The 26222-nt window shown below is 42.7% G+C and overlaps 1 protein-coding gene across 2 annotated transcripts in view; it reads right to left on the reverse strand.

Moving 5' to 3' along the window:
• Nucleotides 1-7562: 7562 nt before the first annotated feature.
• ANXA2 (annexin A2) overlaps nucleotides 7563-26222 on the reverse strand; it is a 43743-nt gene continuing 25083 nt past the window's right edge. For both annotated transcript variants that reach the window (XM_061594811.1, XM_061594810.1), the window contains exons 6-14: nucleotides 24156-24269; nucleotides 19739-19829; nucleotides 18088-18167; nucleotides 17137-17196; nucleotides 15582-15675; nucleotides 14233-14328; nucleotides 12162-12220; nucleotides 8780-8902; nucleotides 7563-7991 (exon numbers count right to left, since the gene is read on the reverse strand). In XM_061594811.1, coding sequence (XP_061450795.1) covers nucleotides 7932-7991; nucleotides 8780-8902; nucleotides 12162-12220; nucleotides 14233-14328; nucleotides 15582-15675; nucleotides 17137-17196; nucleotides 18088-18167; nucleotides 19739-19829; nucleotides 24156-24269 — 777 coding nt within the window. In that variant the 3' untranslated portion in view covers nucleotides 7563-7931. The remainder of the gene's footprint in view (nucleotides 7992-8779; nucleotides 8903-12161; nucleotides 12221-14232; nucleotides 14329-15581; nucleotides 15676-17136; nucleotides 17197-18087; nucleotides 18168-19738; nucleotides 19830-24155; nucleotides 24270-26222) is intronic.

Here is a 26222-nt window from a genome sequence, read left to right on the forward strand (position 1 = left end):
AACAATGTTCAGCCAGAAGCGGAGACCTTTTCCCCACAATATTTTGTTCTCTGTGAGTGTAAGGATATATCTGGAAATTGTTGTCAGCAAACAGTCATTTATTTACCTGCTGAATTTATAACCTGCTGTGTGCTACACCCTCAAAGCAGCTTATAATCAAAAACCAACTCAGGTTACACTCTATGAATCAAGGGTTTGCCCGTGTCTTTTTGAAGCCATTGAGCAGCTGTTATACTGTTATCATCTGTTGAGAGAGCCAGTGTGGTGTAGTGGTTAAGGTGCTGGACTATGACCTGGGAGTCCAGAGTTCGAATCCCCACACAGCCGTGAAGCTCACTGGGTGACCTTGGGCCAGTCACTGCTTCTCAGCCTCAGAGGAAGGCAATGGTCAACCCCCTCTGAATATCGTTTACCATGAAAACCTTATTCATAGGGTCACCATAAGTCGGAATCGACCTGAAGGCAGTCCATTTACATTATTATCATCCCTTACGATTCCTACCCCCCTCCTCTTCAGATGCACACCTTAATGTTGTGAGGAGGTTTGAGTGTGTTGAAGAAGCTGAGAGCAATGCCATCAGGAGTCTAGACCAAGAGGCAGAATGGTCAAAGCTGAAACACCAGACTAAGATGCATCCAAACTCAGAGGAAGGTAATGGTAAACCACCTCTGAATACCTCTTACCACGAAAACCCTATGAACAGAGTATCCAAAATGCAACACGAGATAATGCTGGAAGATGAGACCCCCAGGTCAGTAGGCACTCACCGAGCTACTGGGGAAGAACAAAGGACAAGTATGAGTAGTGCTGTGACTAATGACGCAGCTGGGTCAAAGCCGAAAGGCAGCCCAGAGACTGATGCGCACAGATGCGAAAGGAGAGTCCGGAGCTGTACGACACACACAATAGGAACACTGAATGTGAGAAGCATGAACCAGGGAAAGTTAGAAATTGTCAAGCAAGAAATGGAACGCATCAACATTACAATACTTGGTGTGAGCGAACTAAAATGGACGGGAATGGGACATTTCTAATCAGGCGACTACAAAATATTTTATGCAGGAAATGAGAAATTAAGAAGAAATGGGGTTGCTTTAATAGTGAGAAGTGATGTAGCAAGAGCAATTAGGAGCTACAATGCAAGGTCTGAGCGAATGATATCAATGAGATTAAATGGGAAACCTATCAACATAACCATCATCCAAGTCTAAGCTCCAATGGCAAATGCAGAAGAAGAGGAATTGGAGAGATATTATGCAGAAGTACAGGAGGAAATTGATCACACACCCAAACAAGATGTGCTGATAATCATGGGGGATTGGAATGCAAAAGTAGGGAACAGAGAAGAATTAGGAATTGTGGGGAAATGGGGCCCAGGAGACAGAAACGAAGCAGAAGAAAGACTTATTGAATTCTGTGAAGCCAATAATTTGTTTCTTGCAAGCACATTTTTTGAGCAACTGAAAAGACAACTATACACATGGACATCACCAAATGGTCAATATAGGAATCAAATGGTAGCAGAACATGGAGAAGTTCCATACTTTCTGCAAAAACAAGACCAGGAGCAGACTGCGGTACAGATCATGAACTGGTCATATCAAAAATCAGAGTAAAGCTAAAGAAGAACAACAAAGCAATCATAACGCCAAAATACAATTTAAATAACATCCCAGAAGCATATAAAGATCAAATAAGGAACAGATTTGAGGCTTTAAACTTATTTGACAGAAGAACTATGGAATGAAGTCAGAAACGTTATCAGAGAAGAATGCAAAAAGACAATACCTCTAGTTAAAAAGAGAGAAAGACCCCAATGGATGACTGAAGAAACTCTTAAAATGGTTAAAGAGAGAAGGAAAGCAAAAGCAAAAGGAGATAGAAACACAGTCAGAACCCTAAATGCAACAATACAGCGACTAGTACGTAGGGACAAAGAGAAATATTACAATAGTTACTGTATAGAAATAGAAGAGGACAACAAAAAGGGTAGAACAAGAGCCCTATTCCAAAGGATTAGAGAAATGAAAGGGAAATTTAAACCAAGAGTAAGGATGTTGAATAATCAACAGGGGAACACACTGACTGACCAAGATGAAATAAAAGAAAGATGGAAGCAATACACTGAAGAACTCTATAAAAGAGATGCCCGGATGACAGATTCATTCACGGAGGAACCATATGATGAAGAACCAGAAATTTTAGAATGCGAGGTGAAAGCTGTTCTTCAAATACTTGGAAGAAACAAATCACCAGGAATAGACAGCATACCAATAGAGTTGCTACAAGCTACTGAGACTGAATGAGTCCAAATTTTGACTAAAATCTGTCAAGAAATATGGAAAACTAAACAATGGCCCACAGACTGGAAGCGTTCCATATACATCCCAATTCCAAAGAAAGGGGATCCCAGGGAATGCAGTAATTATCGAACTATTGCCTTAATATCCCATGCAAGTAAAATAATGCTCAAGATTCTACAACAAAGGCTCTTACCATATATGGAGCGAGAAATGCCAGACGTCCAAGCTGGATTTAGAAAGGGAAGAGGTACCAGAGATCATATCGCAAACATAGGTTGGATAATGGAACGGAGCAAGGAATTTCAGAAAAAAATCACCTGTGCTTTATAGATTACAGCAAAGCCTTTGACTGTGTAGATCATGAAAAACTATGGAATGCTTTAAAAGAAATGGGGGTGCCACAGCATCTGATTGTCCTGATGCGCAACCTATACTCTGGACAAGAGGCTACTGTAAGGACAGAATATGGAGAAACCGATTGGTTCCCCATCGGAAAGGGTGTGAGACAGGGGTGTATTTTATCACCCTATTTATTTAATCTATATGCAGAACATATCTTATGGAAAGCAAGATTGGACCAAGAAGCAGGCGTTGTGAAAACTGGAGGGAGAAATATCAATAATTTAAGATATGCAGACGATACCATACTACTAGCAGAAACCAGTAATGATTTGAAACGAATGTTGATGAAAGTCAAAGAGGAAAGCACAAAAGCAGGACTGCAGCCGAAAGTCAAAAAGACTAAAGTAATGACAACAGAAGATTTATGCAACTTTACAGTGGACAATGAGGACATTGAACTTGTCAAGGATTATCAATACCTTGGCACAATCATTAACCAAAATGGAAACAATAGTCAAGAAATCAGAAGGATAAGACTGTGGAGGGCAGCTGTGAGAAAACTAGAAAAGGTCCTCAAATGTAAAGATGTATCACTGAACACTAAAGTCAGGATAATTCAGACCATGGTATTTCCGATCTCTATATATGGATGTGAAAGTTGGACAGTGAAAAAAGCTGATAAGAGAAAAATCAACGCATTTGAAATGTGGTGTTGGAGAAGAGCTTTCCGGATACCGTGGACTGCAAAAAAGGCAAATAATTGGGTGTTAGAACAAATTAAACCAGAACTATCACTAGAAGCTAAAATGAAGAAACTGAAGTTATCATACTTTGGACACATAATGAGATGACATGTTTCACTAGAAAAGACAATAATGCTGGGGAAAACAGAAGGGAGCAGAAAACGAGGAAGGCCAAACAAGAAATTATATTATATTTATTGAATTTCTTCAATAAATGGATCGATTCCATAAAGGAAATCACAGACCTGAACTTACAAGATCTGAACAGGGTGGTTCATGACAGATGCTCTTGGAGGTCACTGATTCATAGGGTCACCATAAGTCATAGTCAACTTGGAGGCACATAACAACAAATAATTCCTACTGCACAACCACCTACTTGATGCTTTACAAAGAAGGAGAGGATAAGGTCCCTGCCCGGAAAGGCTTACATTTTTACATTTGGCACAGGTGAGACAAACATAAGAGGGGAGGGAAATGGCAGCTTGATGTCAGTTACACATTGTGTACGCAGGTACACAGACTGTACGCTCACTAAATGTGACTTCACTACAATACAGCTGAACTACACTCATTTGAACGTAACCTGGGAACACCCCTGTAAAAGAATGTAAGAAGAGCCTGCTGGATCAGGCCTCTGGCCCATCTAGTTCAGCATCCTGTTCTCACAGTGCTCAACCAGGTGGCCCTGCAAAGCGCACAAGCAGGACCTGAGTGCAAGAGCACTCTCTCTTCCTGCTGTTTCTAGCAACTGGTCCACCATCATAGCTAGCAGCCATTGATAGCCTTGAATGGACTGCCTTCAAGACAACCCCAGCTTATGGCTACCCTATGAATAGGGATTTCATGGTAAGTGGTATTCAGAGGGGGTTTGCCATTGCCTCCCTCTGAGCTAGTCCTCCCCAGCTGGCTAGGGCCTGCTCAGCTTGCCACAGCAGCACAAGCCAGCCCCTTCCTTGTCCACAACTGCCAGCTGGGGGGCAACTGGGCTTATTGGGACTATGCAGCTTGCCCACAGTTGCACGGGTGGCAGGGCACGTAACCCCTGAGCCACTCACTGTAGGGGTGATCTTTAGCTGGCCCTTTACACCCAGGAGACACGAGTGGGGATTTGAACTCACAGATCTCTTTTCAATCGTCCCAGAGTGCAGGACGCTGAATAATGGGCTCAAGTTGCAGGAAGCCAGATTTCGACTGGACATCAGGAAAAACTTCCTGACTGTTAGAGCCATATGACAATGGAATCAATTACCTAGAGAGGTAGTGGGCTCTCCGACACTGGAGGCATTCAAGAGGCACCCGGACAGCCATCTGTCGGGAATGCTTTGATTTGGATTCCTGCATTGAGCAGGGGGTTGGACTTGATGGCCTTATAGGCCCCTTCCAACTACTATTCTATGATTCTATGACTCTGGACTCCCAGCCAGGCTCTCCTCTCCACTGTGCCTTATCCTCCATTAATTTGGCTAATCCTCTTTAAAGCCATCCAAGTTGGGGGAGAGCATCACTACCTCTTCGGGGAGCAAATTCCATAGTTCAACTATGCATTTTCTTTTGCCTGTTCTGAATCTTCCAACACTCAGCTTGATTGGATGTCCACGAGTTCTTGTGTTATGAAAAGGAGAAAAACCATACTTAGGCTTAATTGCAGTAGTAGGTTATGGGGAGAAAGGGGATTTGTATCAGAAAGGAAAGATTGGAAGGAAGGGAGAGGTCTTATGGGAAGCAGGTTCAGGCATACGGGGCAGCAAGGGGGAAAGGATGGGGTCTTTTAAAACAGGGTGCCTTATCTGTGGCCCTCCAAAAGTTGCTGGGGTGCAACTTCCGTCGTTCCTGACTCCTGGCCATGCTGGCTGGGGCTGATAAGAGCTGGTCGATAACTTCTGGAAGGCATCCAAGGTGAGCCATCCCTCTTACAAAGGGGGCCTTCAGTAAGCTGAAGAGCTGGATGGGCAGGAAAGGGCAAGGACTGAGGTGGCTCAGGACACAAGAAGGGAGGCAATGATGCTTTGCTCCCTTTCCAAAGTTCCTAGAAAGAAAGTGCCAGAGCCTTTTTTGGCCAGGAGGGGAAGTGGCAATTGCTCCTTACGTTAAACAACAGTTGCATGTGTGGTTTTAATGGGGGCTGCGTTTGCTGTCTTAGTGGCTGAACTCAAGACAGGAACATGGGGAGGAATGCAGCAGATTGTTGGGCTGATCAATCAGAACATCCAAGTCCCTTTTCCACTTATTTTCCCCTTTTCTTTCTTTTTGGTTTCAAAGTTTATCAGACACCAAGAGTAATGTCAGCGGTGGTAGTGCCCGTTTGTGGAATGCCCACTCCTCTGAGATCTGCTCGGCCCTCCAACACCAACTAAAACTTTGTTTGCTCACCCGGACCAATGTAGGACATTAGATTTTAGTTTTTATATGATATTGCCAAGAGGGTATGAGGAAATTATTCCAGCTTGAAGGCCCCATGTGCCCTTGTGGGCAACTCTCCAGGGGCTGGAGGGAGGGGGCAGAGGCAATGAATGTAACTCTGTCTTCTGCACAACGGGCTACATTTCAGCCATGCACAGAACTGCACATGCACAGACACAAACACACCTCCATCCAGGCAAGCAAAGGCAGGATGGCAGCCAAGGACGTAAGTCAGACCCCACTCAAGCGCTTCCGTCTGTGGGACAGGCACTCTTACTGGTGCCACCAAGACTCATTCCGCCCTTCTAAGCGATCCTTCTTTTAGGGTGGCAGCGCTTACACTTTGGAATTCCCTGCCAATTGACATCAGGCAGGCACCTCCACTGTATTCTTTTCGACACCTGCTTCAAACTTTTTTGTTTAGGCGAGCCTACCCAGAAACATAGATGTTGATGTGTTTACTCTTTTCAGTCTGTTGCTATTTTAGTTGTTTCAACAATGTTTTTAATACTTTTTAACTGTTTGATCAATAACGTTACTTCTTTTTGTAAACCACTTGTTTTGTTTTTACCATTTTTACATTCAAGTGGTATATGAATTTTGTTAAATAAAATAAATAAGGACATAGGAAGCACCTGCTGGACCAGACAGTAGCCCTTCTCATCCAGCATCCTGTTCTCACAGTGGTCAAACAGTTGCCCAGGCGAAGCCCTCAAGCAGGACCTGAGCGCAAGAGTGCTCTCCCCTCCAGTGGGCTCCAGCAACGGGCATTCAGAAGCAGACTGTCTCCAGCCATGGAGGCACAGAACAGCCATCACGGCTAGCTGCCATGGACAGCCTTATGATTCTGCCTAATCCTCTTTTCAAGTCATCCTGCTTCTTGTGGGAGGACACAGACAAAAAGGCACTCAAGGAGGGCAAGGCCAGGGAGGGGTGTGGCCTAGGGAGACTCCGGCAGGTTGGAGAGCATGGTCTGGGGGGGCACATTCCCCACCCCCCACTTGAAGTCCCCCACCCCCTATCGAAAAGGCTATTTATTTCCCATAAATGAACTATGGTCGACAGCGAAGGAGCAGTGGCTTGGGTTAGTTCTTTGTGTTGGAATGTATGAGGTTCAACTCCAACTTGTGGGTTGAGGCTGCATGGGGCTAAAGGCGTAGCTAGAGAGGAGACCTCTTGGTTGCTAGGCTATACCTGTCCTTTGACCTCCTGCTGTCTCTTCCTTCCTGCTAGACTGATATGCAAAGGATGTTGATCTCAGCTCCTTCCCTCCTTCCAGTCTTCTTTCTCGAGAGGGGAGCAGACATCTTTCCTTTGTCTCTCCCTCTCCACCAGCATGAGGCGAATACTGGGCTCAGTGCTCGTTGCTCCAACTTAGCTAGTTAGCTAGATATAGGACTCTTTCCTATCAAGCATGTACTTCCAGAATAAAGTAGTTATTTCTTATTTTAAAGCTTAAAGCCTCTGTCTCACTAATTTGCAGGGAAGGTAGAATCTCAGCAAAGATTCAAACACACACACACACAAGCTCGCTCAAATCTCTCCGTTCCGCTACGCAACTCTGCAGGGTCCTATAGATCATTGGGCCCAACGTCCTATACTTTGGATGGGACACCACTGAGAGACCCAGGTAAGGGAGGGATATAAAGAGCAAAAAGACAGAGTGTACAAGGGTGATATGAACCCCACAGGGTTGTTGTTACACAGAGAGGCAGACGTGCGCTGCTGCTCATCCTCCTGAAGAATGCACAAGAAGCAAAAAAGGCTCTCTTAAAGTCAAAGCTCCATTTTATTTGTATTTCTAACTGGAACGTAATGCACACAAAAAGAGGCAGAATCTTCCACCACACATGTTAAAGCTCGCCTCTGTTTCTCTCTTTGGAATGTTAACTTCTCTGGCCTTGATTACTTCTGCTGAGATTAGCTACTTGGGTAAAAGCCAAGCAACGGCAGCACCAAGGAAGGGGAACTATACAAAAGCAGCCAACAGTATCAATCTGGCATACATAGAATATGGAAGTTGAGTTAGCAAGGCTATTGTGTCAGTGGGCCTAGTTCTGCAAAGGAGACTGGGACAGGAAGGAAGCAAGGGAAAAGCACATTTCAGGGCAGGAACATTTTCTATTCCCATCGCAGTTTTCACTCTTCTCCTCCACACAGGTTCAGGAGCGCCCGCTGGTAGTCTCCCTTTGTGTCTTGCTACAAGGGGACAAAAAAAGAGAGAAGTCAAGCATAAATTAAACCTTAACCCTCCTACATAGTCAGGGTCATCAGAACCCAAAAATGGTACAAAAAAAATAAGGAAGACCACACACATACACATAGCCTATGCCACTCAATACTCCATGTAGGCCAGGAGTGAGGAACCTTTGATCCTCCAAATGTTGCTGAACTACAACTCCCATCAGCCCTAACAAGCATGGCCAATGGCCAGGGATGATGGGAGTCATAGTTCAGCAACTTCTGGAAGGCCAAAGATTCCCTATACCTGATGTAGGCATCAATCGTTTGGCCATTTTTCAAAACTCCCCACGTGTGCTTTTAAATCCAAGAATTTATACCAGCAAGTTGTGCAAAGTACAAAACCTTGTATTGGGCTTCTTTGGAAGAAGGGCAGGATATAAATTTAATAAATCATCACCATCCAAACATCTGGAGGGGAAAGCCCTAAGGGGGCAGGTGACCCTCAAGACAGCGGAATGAGGGCTGAGCATGTTCAGTGGCCATGGAATGCTGACTGCAGGGATGGAAAAGAGGTGGAGTAGAGCGGCTGGAGTCCTGAACAGAAGCACACCATGCTGCAATATTTTGTTGCAGGCCCCACTCATCGGTTCACATAGCCCAATACTGTCTACTGTGACTAGTTGTGGATCTCCAGGATCCCTTCCTAGGATATATTAACCGACAGATGCCAAGAACTGAAGGTGGGGCCTCCTGCCTGCAAAGGATGCCCTCTGCCTCAGAGGCAGAGCAACATGGTCACTCACCTGGATGAAGTAATACAGGGACTTCCCATATTTCCTCTTGAATTCGCTCTTAATTTTCAGCATGTCAACCTCACTGCGGGAGACCATAATCCTGATCAAAACCTTGTCTCGGGTTCCTTTGCCCTGAAAATTATTTTTTGTACAATTAAAAGTTATTGTTTGCAATTCTTTTTTGTACAATTATTTTTGTACAATTAAACTTTATTGTTTGCAATTGTATTTTGGGGGGGGCAGGATTTTAAATAGTTTTTTAAAAAGTGGACATCAAATTATTCAGGATCAAAAAGGCCTCAGGGTCATTTGCAAACGGCAGAAGGAATAGCACAGTCAAGCCCCACTTGGGTCCGTTCCCATCTCAGAACCCAGAGAGAAAACGGGTATGGTTTCTGGGACAGATTTAATTATATGACAACCCAGTACAGGCCTAGCAGCAACACCCAACATAGGCAAGAAAGTGCTGGGGGCCCACATGGCCTGGCAGGGCCCCGTGGGCCAATGCTTTCCCTGCTAAGTATCCCCCCCTACCACCGCTGCCCACGTGCTGCTGCCACTGGTACCATCCTGCCTGTCTTGCCAGAGACAATTTATTATGCCAAAAGGGTTCGGTTCTTTGTGGGTCTGAAGATAACTCACACAAAAGAGTGAAAGTCACAGATTTATTAGCAATTCTGAAAAGCATTAAAGGGAAAGATATACAAAGACCACAAAGTAATTATTGACTACTAAAGCGAAAGCACTAAAGAGAAGCACACAAAGACAGTAAAGCAATGTTCCTTATGTCCCTGCTGCTGTCAGGGTACCCTCCAGAACAACAGCGCTGGACCCATCGTGCTGTGCTACGCAGCACCGTTTCTAGGAGCTGGCCTGCACTGAGTCCCAATACGGGACAGTTTTGCAGGACTTTTTATACTATTAGAGCTAATTGACTGCACCTGCTAATTAGATCATTTCTCGGTGCTTGCAATGATGTTGACATTTTCACAAGGCAGACAACCAAGATAGAAAGCTGACCAGCTATCTCTCCTGATGCCAGGTCATCATAATGTGATGCCTGGGAGAGCAGTGAGCTTATTCCTGGGAAAGAGCTAAATGGTCATCTTTTCCATGCACTGCCTGGGAAATGCTGGTCAGAGATTATTTCAGAGCATTTTTACAAAACAGTAAGTATTACAGACTGACATTAACCAGTTCTAAGTGCAAAAAGATCCCTAGGCATGCCAGAAACAAGTGGGGTGCACCAAACCTAATCCTCCTTAAAATACAATTCCATCTTCCAGATAATATTCCAACACGCTGCCTCTTCTCCACTGGTTGGAAAGGCCCAGAACAGCCACTTCATTCTGATTGGAGCCAGGCAGATCTCATTGTGGGGCATAAAACTGACAGCTGCCTAGCTCTGATGGTGCCAGGTAAACCAGCCGGCCTTCCCACCCAGAGAAGGGTGGAATGGAAGAGGAAGGTGGGAGGCAGCCCCAATTCAGAAGAAATGGTAAAAAGCAAAGAACAAGGCATGGGAATATTGTCCAACTCTGTCCTAATATTTGTAAGGCTGACAATTAAAAGAACTCTTAATTGTACTGTCACCTGCTCCTAACTGATAAGTCAGTTAATTTTATATAGATTAGTTAGTGTATTACCAAAACCTCCATCTAGTTGTCTTTTTGAGATACCAGTAGAAACATGAGAGTCAAATGAGCCAGAAGCTAGAAGCGCTCATCTTGATGTATTTGGGTACTAGAAAGGACCATCTTCTCCCAGTCAAGCCTACCCCAACATTAAGGTCTTTGTTGGAGATCATGCTCCATGTGCCCACTGTATCTCAAGTTGGCTGGGTGATCACATGGACCTTCTCAGGGCCTTTTCAGTGGTGACACCCATGTAATTCTCATTCCCTGAGGCATTTAGATGGTTGGTCAAGGCTGTGTTTTTCTAGCAGACCTTTGGCTTGCCATGAGTTGGAAACTTGGCTACCATTATAACCAAGTGTTGCTAATATCTTTAGCTTTTTATTTTCAGCTTTTTTATATTTTGCATTTGATTTGAAGGCTGTAGTTGTTTGCAAAAATGGAAAGGTATGTCATAAATACTTTAATAAATAAAACAACCAATGATCTTGAATTTAACAAACAAAACCCCTAGTCCTCATTGTGATTGCAGCCCACTCTGGGATCAGGAAGTGAAGGCCAGCTTGGAAATATCTTAAATAATATATAAATAAAATAATGAAAGGCTATTTAATATTCCCTAAATAAACTTCCAGACAGATATGCAAAGGGTGCCTTTGGCTCTCAGTTCCACCATTAATTACCTAGCAATTAATTAATTAACCATTAATTAACCCTTAATTACCTAGTTCAATCCTATGCATGCCTACTCAGAAGTAAGTCCCATAGAGTTCAGTGAAGCTTTCTCGTGGCTAAGTGGGTGTCAGATTGCAGCTTCAGTCAATCACTATATTGGTTTAACTTGATGGAATTTAACACATTCACCACCTCTTACGTTCCTAACCTAACAGAAAATAACCCTGATTCAGCTCTAACTGCATACAATAAGCTGTCCTGCATGTGGGATGGGGGAATCTTCAATGCATCAACAGTGTATATCCATATAGATTAGATAGACAGAGGTCCCACCCTATTCTTGTGACTATTTTTAATATTGTATTTTAGATTGTCTTAACCTGCCCTGGGACCTTATGGTGAAAGGCAGGTAATACAGTGAAATTAAAATTATTTCAATTTATTTATGTTCCCAATTCAGGCCACCTTCCCCAACATGGCAACCTCCAGATATTGTCTGGATTCCACCTCCCACCAGCCCCAGCCAGCATGGCCAATGATCAGGGATGATGTGAGCTGAAGTCCAAAGTTGTACACGTGATTGGGTTGAAACCGAAAGAGAAGCTGCATGAAGCTTTAAAAAAATGCTCATTGTCATGTTAGTAGATCTCTTCAAATCACTGTTTGTTCTTTCAGTGGTGAGCTTGAAACCTTTACAGACACCTTTCCATTCTGACCTCTTCAATTTCACTCATAGGTTTCGACTGATTGGCAGTATGAGTTGCACACGAGTTCTTTTCCTCAAGCCATTTCTTTATTTATAAAACTAATCTACCCCTCTTTATAACCTTGATGAACACCAGGCAGGAATGACCATCAGGATATTGCTCAAGCTTAATGAGGGATAGCCACCAGTTAAACTGCCAATCAGCTATAAAGAAAAGAGGGACATTGAAGTGAGGCACAGACCTCTGGGGTCCTCTGACACAAACCCCACTGAGATGAATGGGAAACGCACAGCACCATGGAATGGGCACACTCTTGTACAGCTCTCATTCCTCTCAATGGAGATTGTGCCCCTCATCTGTGTACAGATACTCTACCTTCATCGAGTCATACAGTCGGTCAGCAAAGTACAGCTGCTTGTTCTGAATGCACTGAACTGTAGAGGAGAAAATATCAGCTTGGGGTTAAAACATGCAGCAAATAAAAGCTATAGACATTTTGGAAGTATAATCAGAGAGGACTGCTGTGCAACATTGCCAAGATTCCTGTATTGAGCAGGGGGCTGGACTCAATGGCTTATAGGCCCCTTCCAACTCTGCAATTCTATGATTCTAAGATACAAGACACTGTAAAACCCAAATTTAAAGTTTTAATATCTAGTTGGGGTCTCAGCATTAGGGATGAATGGATTCCCTCAGTTCCACCCCATTATTTATTTGACATTCCCCTTTGGTTCTGCTCCATTTGAATTCCAACAGGAATTTTGGTAATGGATTATGTTCACATCTGCAGTGAAAATATTACATTTTAAAAGTTTGTTTGTGTAATTAAAAAAGCAAATATCTCCCACTTGCCAACACACACACCATTTGTGCTCATGTTCAAATGTTGTTTTAATTAAAAGAAAACATTCCCAGTTTTCAAACATATGAAAAATATGTATTAAAATTAATACATCTGAACTTGACCTAGGACACTCAGGCCCAAATAACTGGCTGCCATAGACTGAACTCTTTCTCTGCTGGAACAATGTCCCTGATTGGATTATTTTGGAGATCCAATATTGTCCCAGAACAAGCACTTCAGTTTCAATAAGAAAAGTCTGTTTCCAAGCCTGTGTTTAAAAGTCACCCAGTTAACTTGACTGGCAAGAGAACAGACAAAAGGAAGACCTTCTTCACACAACACATCATAAATTTGTGGAAGTCACAAGATGTTCTGATGGCCACTAATTTGGATGCCTTTAAAAGGGGATTAGTCAAATTCATGGAGAATGGCTACTTGCTATGAGGGTTATATAGAACTCCCATGTTCAAAGGAAGCGTACCTCTAAACATCAGTTGCTAGGAATAAAGATTGCCTTCATACCCTGATTGCATTCTTCCCAGAAACATCTAGCAAGTCTCTGTTTGAAGCAGGATGCTAAACTAGTAGATTCTTCTTATGAGGTGCATATTTTGGGAGGGGGGCACTCCCTTCAGTCAACCACCTCCAGCAATGCACTGCTCAAAGTGACCAGCCTGCAGTACACAAGCCATGCCACCAAAAATGGTGAATTGGTACCAAGTGTGCTGAATAAGGGTGCATGTGATTTTTTTTTTTTGCAAGATCTATTCCTCAGTAGTTGGACAATAGGTGGTGATCTTGCAGTTATCACTGTCTTGCGTGTTTTTATGATGCTGAATTTGGTGCCCAGTTCCTTTTTCAACAAATTGCTGTATGAATAGCCCACATCGTTTATTTGACCTTACGCTTCAAAATATGAGTCATGTTACTCAATATTCCATGTTTTCATCACTGGGAACCTCTATTTATACTGAGGTATAAATCTTGCAAAAAAAAAACCCCACATGCACTCTCATTCAGCACACTTGGTACCAATTTTAGTCCTGGCTCGTACACTACTGAGGCCCATGCAAACTTCATTATCAAAGGCATGATGGCAGCATTCAACTCCTATTCTTCATCAACAGCTCTGGATAGTCAAATATTCTTATGTATGGCATGGCGAAAGTGGATAGAGAAAAGTTTTTCTCCCTCACTCATAGCACTAGAAGTCAGGGACCTTCAGTGAAGCTGAATGGTGGAAGATTCAGGACAGAGAAAAGGAAGTATGTCTTCACACAGCGCATAGTTAAACTATGGAATTTGCTCCCACTAGAGGCAGAGAGGGTCACCATATTGGCTGGCTTTAAAGGAGGATTACATAAATGAATGGAGGAAAAGGCTATCAATGGCTACTCGCCATGATGGCTATGTACGCCTCCACAGTCATAGACAGCATGCTTCTGGATACCAGTTGCTGGAAACAGCAGGAGGAGCGCGCTTGGGCACTTCCCATTATGGGCATCTGGTTGGCCACTGTGAGTACAGGATGCTGGACTAGATGAGCCTCTGGTCTGATCCAGCAGGCTCTTCTTATGTTCTTGTCTCTGTCCATTGACTTACCGAGATTCAGGAAGGCATTTTCCAGATCCCCTTTCACTTCCTTCTTGATGCTCTCCAGCATATCGTAAGGGCTGTAGCTCTTGTACCTCTCAAACACTGTCAAGGTTAGGAAATGGAAACAGACTGTCAGAGCTGCTATTTGGTGTAGGTAAAAGTCCAAGAACATGTACTGTACATTCAGGGACCACTCTGGGTAACAAACAGCTTGATTATACATTCCCAACCATTGTGTGTTCCTCCTTTTCAGTAGCCTCAGGTGCAACCTGAAACCTGCAAAGCACCAAAGAGATCCTCACGTGGGTGTCTGCTACCTTCTCCCACATGGAGACTATAACTAATGGTGGCATCCCGTGCTGGTCCTACTCAGAATAGAGGCCCTGAAATGAATGAACCTAAAACAGTTGTGTTGATTAACTTTCATTCTGGAAAACTAGAAAGCTTGCACACCAATTTGTCCTACTTTGCTTGGCTTAATAGAAGTATTGCCCCAACGTTGACTGAATTTTTCCAATGGGCTAACCTGGCTACCTTTGCTTTTTGTACTACCATAATGGTGCAAGATTCCCAAGAAAGAAAACAATTTGTTTGACTCCAGATACCCAGCTGCTTTGCAACCTCTGCTTTTCATTGTTTATTTATTTATTTATTTATTAAATTTCTATACCGCCCCATAGCCGAAGCTCTCTGGGCGGTTCACAACAATAAAACATCAATATTCAATAAGCCACAAAGAAACAATTTAAGCATATTAAACTACAAAAATACTAGCATACTAAATACTAATTGTTGGAAAGACTATAGGAAGAAACTCTTGAGTAGCAACTCAAAACCACCCCATCGTCCTGGCTTGGTATCCTTAATGACGAGACATGCAGGTTGCTCTTCACATTACTCTCAACAGTCCAGAAGCCGATTCAAAACCGTGCTTTGGAGAGTGTGTGGATGAAGTAATCCCATGGACCACAGGGAGCTGCCTCATAGCATATCAGGCTTTGCCCATCGAGTCCAGTACTGTCTGCTATGAACAGCAACTGCTCTTCTCAGTCCAAGGTCTTTCCCAACACCTGTTACCTGACCCTTTTAACTGGAGATGCTATTGACTGGACCTGGGATCTCCTCCATGCAAAGCATGTGCTCAACCAGTGAGCTATGGGTCCAGCCATGGAGATATGGCTCAGTGGAGGAGCGTACGCTTTGCTTCTCCTCCAGTTCCTGCCTGGCTAACAGGGAGAACGACCATCGAGTGAAAAGAAGCTTATACAATGGGGCCTGTGCACATGGGGGCTTCTTCCACAGCCTGTGTGAGAGAGAGAGAGACACCTCTGCAGCGGCCTGGAGTCGCACATTACCTTTCTGAAGGTGGGGGATGCTCCTCTCAGTCATGATGTTGATCCACTTGGGAACATCGGTTCCCTTCCTCTTCACACCAGCATCATACAGGTCCTGTGGATGGAATGAAAAAAGAAAAATCTGTCAGCTATCCAGCCCTGGCAAAGCTACAAAGCTCCTAATTCTCTTCTTCCCAAGCATCCCAGTCACTTACAGATCGTTTTCACTCTACTGTATTGATCACATTGGTGGTGTTGTGATGTTGATTTATAGTCTGGCTATCCACAAGGGCTTGCCGTGGGTCAAATGCTTTTTGGAACACATGAGAACCGCAGACAGTTGAGAAGTTCAGTAGAACTGAGCAGTAAAGGATTTTCCTGGATATCTAGATATCGATTAACTATTACAAATTAAAAGTAAAAGACTCCAGTATGTGACATAAACTGCTTAGAAACTTATTTTGGCAATAAGTAACATATTTATTGAATTAATCATCATCATGCATGCCATTTAAGGGGGAAAAGGGCAATTTGCACTATTTGACCATTTTATCCATAAAACATATTTGTTAATTTCTCACTTCATGTTACCCTAGCTGCTAACAGAAGATTAAGGATGATGACATTTCTGAATGCACACTGACAAATAGCATCTCAAGGTGTGTGTCTTCCATGGCACAAGTTTTCTACATGCAGGGAATTTGTTTTCATGTGGAACATTCACACATGAAGACCTGTAGCTGAAAATGGTACCACTCGATTCAACATCGAGAGTGACTCTTGGAAACAGTGACCAGATACCCTGTGATAAGACAGACAAATCATCGCGTCCACCCAAAATTTGCCTTCAGAGTTTGGTTTCTAATTCTATTATATTTTCGAAGCTAAAGTGTTTAGGTTTTCATGGATTAGTGGAGATAAGAAGCCAAAGGGCAACACAAACATGTTTGAGGTTTATAAAATTATGCATAGTATAATTTTGTTAATTTGTTTGTTGCTCCCATCAAACTAGAACTCAGTCCCATCTAATGAAATTGATTCAAGACAGACAAAATTAGCTATTTTCCAACAAAATGAATCATTAGCCTGTGGGATTCACTGCCACAAGATGTGGCAATGGCCACTTGCTTAAGATGGCATTACATGGAGATTAGACACATTATGGAGACTAACGCTATCAATGGCTATTAGCCATGATAATTAAATTGAACCTCCCTGTTTAGAGGCAGTTTATCTCTCAATATCAGTTGCTGGAGGGTGTGAAACAGCAGGGGAAGCCTACTGCCTTCATGCCTTGCTTGTGGAGTTCCTGTCATGGGCATATAATTGGCCACTGTGCTGCACAAGATGGACTGCTGGCCCAGTCCAGCAGGGTTCTTATATTCTTATTTGAAAACAACAACAATGAATAAGTAGCAATAAACCTGAGTTTGCATGTTAAGCTTAAACAACGGCTATCACATGACAGTTGACACTTTGGATGCACAGAGGGGGATAGGCAGGGGGAACAGTTTTTTCAATAGGCCCTCAACAAGAGATGAAAAGAGGTCCACTGTAGCAATTCAGCGTTACTTACCCTGGCATCTTGGTCAATCAGCTCATAATCAACCACAGAAGCGTCCTCATTTCGCCTCCCCTTTTAAAGAAGAAAACACACACTAGGTAAACATCTGTCCCCCACACACAATCATGTCCTGGTCCAGGATCGATTTGAGAGAGAGAGAGACAGAGAGAGGGAGAGAGAGAGAGACATACAGAGAGAGAGAACATCTGCCTTGCATGCAGAAGGCCCCAGGTTCAGTCCTCAGCATGTCCAAGTAGGGCTTGGAACGTCCCCCATCTGAACCTGTGGAGTGCCATTGCCGGTTAGTTTAGACAATCCTGAGCTAGGTGGACCAGCGGCCTGACTCATATAAGGCAGTTAGGAAACTAATCCTATTCAGAATATTAAGAATATTCTTAAGAATATTCAGTGATGGATCAAGAGGAACTTTACAGCCACGAGGAGCATCAACTTTGATATATCGGTGCCTACTGAAGACCTTCCTCTTCCAACAAGCCTTTTAAGTAGCGACCTTTCCCAGTCTGCATCTGCATTGGAATTGTTTTTAAAATGTTTTATCACTTGCTGTTTGCCACTCTTGGGATCCTTTTTGGAGGAAGGGTGGGATATAAATTTAAACAACAATAATATCATAAACCAGTTATGAGCTGTGGACATTTGAGTGTATTTGTATTTTCAGTGTTTCACCTTTTGTACCATTTATTATGTATCATCATCATCACTTGTTTTTCAGATTATGTATGTAATGTTGCTGGGGGGGTTGCCATTATAGTGACTGGCTCTCAAGGCTGACGCAGATCCTTACGATCGCTGTGTAAGATCCAATTTCCAATACAGTCTCGAACATTTTTGTGACATCCCTTTCAGATACATGCCACAGTCATGACTGGAGGCAAACAGTCATCAGATGTATTAGGCTAAAATAAGCAGAGGAAAAAGATAGCAAGACCAGGAAATTCTTACCTTGGCTAGAGCAACCATCAACTTGCGGAAATCTCCAGATGTGTCTGAGATGATGTCTTTTTCCAGCTCAGTCTTGTACACTTAAAAATAAAAAGCATCCTTTAAGCTGAAGTCAGTAGTCTATTACTGATTTCTGAACTTCGAGTTCTACATACTAACACTCAGAAGCCCAATTCAGATGTAATAAGAAATCATGGCTTGTTGTTACACATTTGTTTTAACTAGCCACAGTTAGAAGAAATGAGTTTCCTGAGTTCAGACGTAACAGGAAACAGCAGTTCAAAAGAGAAGTCAGATACTTTCACTCCCCCTCCACTCCACACACAAAAGGAGGAAATTGCAAAAATTCTGCTTTCACTTTCAAACCACAGTTCTCCATTACATCTGAACTCGGGAAACTGGCTTGTTTTAACTGTGGTTAGTTAAACTAGAATGAAACTGGAGGGGCAACTCAAGTCTGAAGCTCACACAGGCTTCTTTTCATAGTGACAAACTAATTTTGCCATTATGATTGACCTGAACGTTTAGTTTCAGTCTTCTAATTGTTTAAAAAAAATGAAGTATGGCAGTCTCAGTCAAAAATCAAACAACAAATAGTCTTGCAGTACCTTAAACACTAACAGACCATAAGGTATCTCATGAGACTCTGGATTGTTTTTGCTTCTAGATTGACTTTGTAATTCTACCCATATCCACCACTGACCCTCTGGAAGTTAAGCTAAGTTGCCAAAAGTAAACGTTGGGCTTATTTATTTATGTAAAAGCATTTATAAATTGCTTAGTATTTAAAAATCTCTTATGAGTGCATTCTGCATACCAGTTCCCAGTGCAGAATTTGACCGCATGGGAGAGAGAGAGACAGAGTAAAATCAAGTACCTAGCTTTCATGATTTTTTTTAGGTGGGGGGACTGTACTCAGGCAATGTCTATGAAGGTCTCAAAAAGTGAAGAGCACTTCCTGTGATCCAGGGTTCACAGGACTCTTGGTCTCTTCCCATGGATTCTAGTGTCCCTTCCTGTCTCCCCAACTCCACTAGACCCTCTTGACCCTGTGAGGGGCTCACTGTCTGCCTTGCTGAAGAGGCAAAGGTCCACAATCCATCATCAACCCACTCATGCCCCACTCATTTTAGATGACATTAAAAGCCCCAATAGCGCTCCTCAATATCCCTCGTAAACATTAATTTTAAAAGTCAATTGATGTGGCCACCACTAGATCAGCACCATCTCTCCTTGTCCTTTGGACATTTTACATTTTTCCTTTCATACATCTCAGTACCACTTTTAGGCTTTGCCTGAAAAAAAGTCCACCCCAAATTTATTTTCTTACATTTATATTCTGCCTTTCTTCCATCATGGAACCCAAAGAGGCTTACATGTGGTTCACAGGCAGTCTCCCATCCAGGCACTGACCAAACACAGACCTGCTTAGCTTCAGCAAGGTAGCAGCCCTATGTGCCTTCAGACCATAGTCTTGGACCTCCCTGATGTTACCTCTGCTATTGCAAGTGAGTTTCTGAACTCCTCCATATTACCACAAAATGCTTGGGGTAACTGGAATCATCAATCCGGAGATCATTAAGCCAATTCTCAAGCACTCGAGAGCAATTTATTTCCAAGGATAAGCTGGGTTTCAACAACCCATCCTTACTTTCCCTGTAGGCTTTGTTGATTAAACTCAGTTCCTGATTTGTCCGCGAACAGATGATCTCAATGAGCGTGTCTTCGTCAGTTCCCAGACCCTGAAAGGCAAGTGGAAATGGATATTTTGCTATGTACATTAACTCGGTGAGACTCAGTTTTAACTAAAAGGTGTTGTTTCTGCTTGTAAGGAAAAGGAAAATGATGACAGAGCAGGGTCAGCCAAGACATTTTGCTGCATGAGGCAAAGGACAAGATGGCGCCCCCCTTCCACATACAGAAGCCACACAGCCTGGCAGTTGAATGTCACTGCAACACTGGCTCTCGGCAGAACTTGAGGGCAGCAGGCCAGTTTAGGGGAATGCTAGTTCCCAATATCTGTCACCTAAAGCGGTTTCCTCAGTCTGCCAAATAGTAGGGCCGGCTCTGTGTAAGAGAAATATTCTACTTGAACTGCTTTTAACCATCAGTTTCAGAACACTGCTCTCGTTTGCTGTCTTTGTTGCATAATTGTGTCATGTTTGGAGAAACCAACACAAATGCTACGTCACAGGCACTGAAGCTGAAAATAAATTCTGAAAGACAGCACTAGAGAACCCCTTCTTTAATTATATCCTGGAATAACCCGAAACCCACCCTCTGCTTTTAGCCATCTCTTTGGAAAGGACAAGCAGAAAGGAACATTACATATTTTTACTATGTAACATGTGCAAAGCCACACACATTGCATCCTGTTGGTGTTTGGGCAAAAAGCAGAAGTCAACAGCCTTTTAAAAATAGGCAAAGACATTTTATTGTTTCTGCTAATCCTAAAGACCAAAAATATATTTTGCACGACAGACTAATATTCAGATTTCATACATTTTGAATAAGCTAGATGAGTTCAAGGGACATATATTAAAAATACATATTTCAAAGTCTGATTTTTTTTATGATCAAAGTTTAAGATTTAATCATCTGCATGGTGAGCACATAAAACTGAATACGGAAGTACAGCTTTGAACTAAAAGTTGAATTAACTGGGTGTAAAGTGTAAATCAATTATGAAGCTGTTAACACAATAAGAAAATTACTAATCCACATGAAAAGGTGTCAGGTGTTAATTAAACTCTTTGGGAACTCAGATGACCCTCCCTAAGAGTTCAATCAAAACGCTCCCTGCCAAGGGCTGAAAACAGATCATTAATTTCAGTTCAGTTGCAACATTTATAAAGCAGTTTTGGCTGCACGGGATGCTGGGGAACTTTTAAGAAAAGAACATAATTAACAAGACTTATTTCATGTGTCTCTTTAACGAAAAACAAGAGTAAGGCAACCTTTGACTTTAGAATTAGATGCATAATTGATAACGGAACGCTTTCAATAAAGTAACTCATCTAATTTGCTTGGTTTTGCATTACAATGTGGCTTGAGGACCCCAGTCAGCAATGAAAAGAAAATGCCCCCTCTAAAAACATTCCAGGATGAGCAACATACACAGGGGGAGCCAATGTGGTCCCCTCCAGAGGTTGTTGGACTCCAACTCCCATCATTCCCAGCCAGCATAGCCAGTGTTCACAGATGGTGGGAGCTGGGACAGGTTCCTCAACCCTTGCAATAGACTGAGCTGGTCACATGCTAATATTGTCGCTGAGCTGTAGTGTGGGTACATGGAGGGTATGCATGATGAGCTTGTAGAAAGGTAGATATCAGGGGGGAAAGCTGTGGCTTCACTTTTGCCCTGAAATTGCTAGTTTTCTTCCCCCTCCCCCATTACCAACTTTCGGAGACTGAACTCCATCAGGCGGGGGCCTGTCCATTTACTTACGTCACCAAGCCACTCATGTTGTGATGGTGCTGCAATAATAAAGACTGTGTTTTCCAGCCTGTAAGGAAGTGCAAAAGCTTCCACAACTCTGGCATGGAAGCCCCTCCCCCTGCTTTCCACAGAAACATCTGTTTTTCCATGGCTTGCTCTCCAGCCCAGAATGAAAAACAAAATGGGCTGCCTTCAAGTCGATTCCAACTCACGGTGACCCGATGAAGAGGGTTTTCATGGTAAGCGGCATTCAGAGGGGGTTTGCCATTGCCTTCCTCTGAGGCTGAGAGGCAGTGACTGGCCCAAGGTCACCCAGAGAGCTTCATGGCTGTGTGGGGATTCGAACCCTGGCCTCCCAGGTCGTAGTCCAGCACCTTAACCACTACACCACACTGGGAGAAGCTGTTTTTTGTTTTCAGATAGAAAGCTAGTGTGGTGTAGTGGGACTAGGACTGGGGAAACTCAGGTTCAAACCCCTACTCAGCTGCTGACTTCGGGCCAGTCAGCATCTCCCTGGCTAACCAACAAAGTTGTTGTGAGGATAAAATGGGGGCTTGACCCTCCTATATGCCACTGAGTGCAAGGTGCTGCAGAAGGGCACACGCTCATCCCTCCGCCATGCAAAGAGGATTGCTGGGCCCCGTAAATGTGTGAAACAGGGTTAGAAACATTTGAGCAAAGCTCTTGAGACACAAGTTATGACACCGCTACAAGACCAGTGGTGTAAAGATTCTGGGCTGGAGAGCTGTATAAACCCTCAGAACACAACGCAGCGGGAGAAACTATGACGTTAAAAATGACATTTAGCACCTGTACTGATCTAAAACGGCAGAGGGCACCATTGGATAAAGCAAACAGAAAAAGCAGAAGCAGCAAGCGCTCTACTCCACCTATCCTAGAGTCTAAATGAAGTTTAGGGATCTAAAAATCAAAAGTACTGCCTCTGTTGCAAGACTAAAACATTTCCACCCCAAATAGATCATACGCTGGAAGGCAACAGTTGATCTTTACCACGTTGTGGAATTGTGTATACAGTCTAGCTGACAACCAAAGGTTCTTAGCAGAAATGACTGGCTTGAATCATTGGTGGTGGGATCTCTTGATTTCTCATTTTTTCACGTTTAAATTCAGTTTGTCCCATTTCTGCATCAGTTTTGAGATTTTTTTAAAAAAGAAGTTATGTGAAAAATTTGTATGACTTTTCATGCATATTTCTCTGAATATACCTATTTTTCTACATACTTTTGCCTAGTTTACACATTTTTGCACGCGTTTCCCTAATAATATACATTTTTGCATACTACTTTCACTAATATGCACACTGTTGTGCAAATCTTCCCTTGAGATAGACATTTTTTGTAGGTAAAATGCATCACAAAACTTGGACAAGTGCAAACTTTGTAGCATTTCAGTTCACTTATTGAGTGAACTCTCTCATCGCTCTGGCGCTTGGGTTTGCTATTAGCATCACCAGCAGATCATTCTCTTTTAAAATATTAATGTTAACAGCAACACAAACAGAGGTTCCTCACACACTCCAAACTGTATCCAAAAATACTCTGGATTCAGCAACATTTGAAGACTTTCTGGCATGCAGGGGTGGGGAGGAATAGTGGCCAACTCTGCGGTGCAGAAACTTACTGGGAGCTTGGGTTGTGGGTAGGGAGAAATTAGATTCAGTTTGCATGTAAAGCCGAATCTATCACATTCAAAACAATCTGAGAACCGAAACACAGCCAAACATCTAAATCTGCATGCATCCAAATTTTGCAATGCAGTTCACCAATCAATGTTTACTAAAATGCATTTATTAGGGGAAAGTGCATGAAATTAATATACTCGTGAAAATAGCATACAAAACACATTATAGCAGGAGAAATTGCTTGCAAAACTTTGTGCACTAATCAAAACCGCCTACAAAAATGTGTTAATTAGGAGAAATTCACAGTAAAATGCTGAAGAATTTTCATAAGGATTTGTTTCTAAAAAAAAATGTAAATTGCTGCAGAAATGTGGAGAACTGAATTGAAGACTGAATAAATGAGAAACTGAGAGAACCAAAATTGACAGATCGTTCCATCCTTTGCTGTAGGCAAGGGACAGTAAGATCCAAACTGTGCAAGGGGACTCTAGCACAACACAGACACAGCAGGCATCACAGTAACTGGCATCTTGGTACAGTTTCTGGATAAGGAAAGAAAATGGATCTCTCTCTAGATCAGGGTGTCTACGGGCAGGTAACGTTTGGCCCTCCAGATGAACTGCAATTCCCATCATCCCTTACTGTTGGCTGGTTGTGCTGGGATGACAAAGTCCAGCAACATTTTTTTTATAACAAAACTTATATACCATTTTATTATAATAAAATCTATAAGTGGTTTAACAAACAGAAGAAGAAGAAGAAGAAGACGATGACGACTACCTGGATGGCACCAGGTTCCCCATCTCTGCTCACAATGTGATCTGGATTGCATGTGTTCACCTCTAGGAGCTGAACCACAGGGAGCATCCTGATTCTGAGTAGGAGGCTAGACTCAGCTTTGAGAACGGAGGTACTGAGAAGCATTTAATCTCAAGTGACAGAGCCAGGCATCAAAGATTAGCCTTTTTGGTTCTTGATTTCACTTACCTTCATGGATGCTTTCAGTTCAGAAGCATCATACTGAGCTGGTGTCTTCAAGAGGCCAAGGATAACAGTCTCCAGGTGGCCAGACAGAGCAGACTTCAGAGCTGCAGAAAGTTCCTAAAGAGGGGGAAGAGAGCAACACATTTAGTGCTTATTTCTGATTTCCAGACAGTTTCATTCAGTCTTTTATTATGTTACTATTTTCCCTACCAACTTGGCAGGAGAAACAATTGTCTTTCGGAAGTGATCAAAGGTTTTCTATTTAAAAGTAAATGGAAATCCAATACTTTATTAAATTCTGTCATTCAAGAAGTTAAACTAAATTTTGTGTAAAAAAGCAAAAAGTACGTTTAAGAGAACATGTGATTTTTGGCACATGAATTAATTTCATGCTCATAAATCTGGAAGGAAGCATACAATCATGTGCTAGCCACACTTAAAAGAGACTTCAAAATCTTCTAAGAAAGATCTTGGGGAGGGGGCAAAGAGGACGTAACTGGTGGGACATAACAATGGTTTACAAGATTATTAATGGCATGGACAGACATTTTCCTCTCTCTTTCTCCTAAAATATAGATCTAGAAAGACTTGATATTGAAGTTCAGGTGAAATACATTGGTATTTCTTAAACTGAAATGAGTGTGTGTGTGATTAAGGGACTGAAGCATCCTCCCAACAGGGAAAAGTTACAGCATTTGGTACTTTTTAGTTTAAGTGGGTAACTAACGGAGTAGGGACATTGAGAAAGGCATTTCTCCCTCTCATAATACTAGAACTTGGGGTCATCCAATGAAACCGCCACATGATTCAGAACAGACAGAAGAAGAAACATTTTTCATGCAACTTATTATTCATTTATGGAATTCACTGCCACTTAAATGACTTTACCAGGGAATTGGATACATTCAGGGATGACAGGTCTATCAATGGTTGCTGGATATGAGAGCTAGAGAGCACCTCCATGTTTAGAGGCAGTATACATTTTAATATCAGACAACGGAGGTGGAAAAAATGGGAAGGCTGTTGCCTGCACAGCAGCTTTCCAGTAGCATTTTGACTGCCACTGCTGGAAACAGGGTGCTGGACTAAATGAACATTTGGGATGACCCATCATGGCTCTTATGTCCAGTAAAAAAATCATGATTAACATCATTACCAATACAGTTCTCCATGTTTTCATGTCTGTTATGTTCAGATAAATGGAGTCTTTAATGGAGAATGAAATCTGGAAACCTATGTGTTGAAACTCAGCTCAGTCTACGGGTGCTTTCACACTGCACTTTATTCCGTTATTCTGACGATTTATTTCCTGTTAATTTGTGCATAAAATTTGAGCTTTCACACAACATAACGGGTAGCTCCGGAATTCTGGTGGAATGTAGTGGAAGTTTAGCACTAAATTCCGCAATAAATGATACCTGAAAAATTCCGATAGCAGGCTGGGAACCTGGAAGATTGCGGGAGTTTTGCGCTACTGCCGCTGCTCACGTGACAGCCATCCCAGCATGCAGTGCATTCCCGCCCTTACCAACTGCCACCGCCGCGCCTCCCAGCCGATCCCAGCTGCTCCTGGAGAGCAGCCTAGCTGCTGCTGTTTAACCAGACCCTCTGCTGCTGCGCTATTGCACCTCTCAGCTGATCACAATCGCGATCACGCCTCCTTCAACCCCCCCCCCCCACGCACTGAAAGAACAGGCCTCAAACCGGTAGGTGAAGACCTGTGTGAAAGACTGTTGCGCAAAATGCCGGTATAACAGGTACTGCAGTGTGAAAGGGATTTTTGAAATCCGGAATGAAGCGCTACCTTTTTAATCCGTTAAACTAGCGCTATTAGCCCCATGTGTGAAAGCAGCCTAAATGGATAATTATGGGTGGTGTTCAATACTAACCCTACTCAGAGTAGACCTACTGAAGCTGACAGACATAGCTAACTTTCAGTAGTTGCTTTTATTGATTAAATATGTTTTAATTACTTGTTTTTAACTCTTTTGTTTTGTAAACCACTTGGAGATTTACCTCTAAGTGTATATAAATATAAATTTTGCTAAGTAAGTAAAATAACTTTGTTTC

The sequence above is a fragment of the Rhineura floridana genome, chromosome 14 (genome assembly GCF_030035675.1).
Source record: "Rhineura floridana isolate rRhiFlo1 chromosome 14, rRhiFlo1.hap2, whole genome shotgun sequence".
NCBI classification, from domain to species: Eukaryota; Metazoa; Chordata; class Lepidosauria; order Squamata; family Rhineuridae; genus Rhineura; species Rhineura floridana.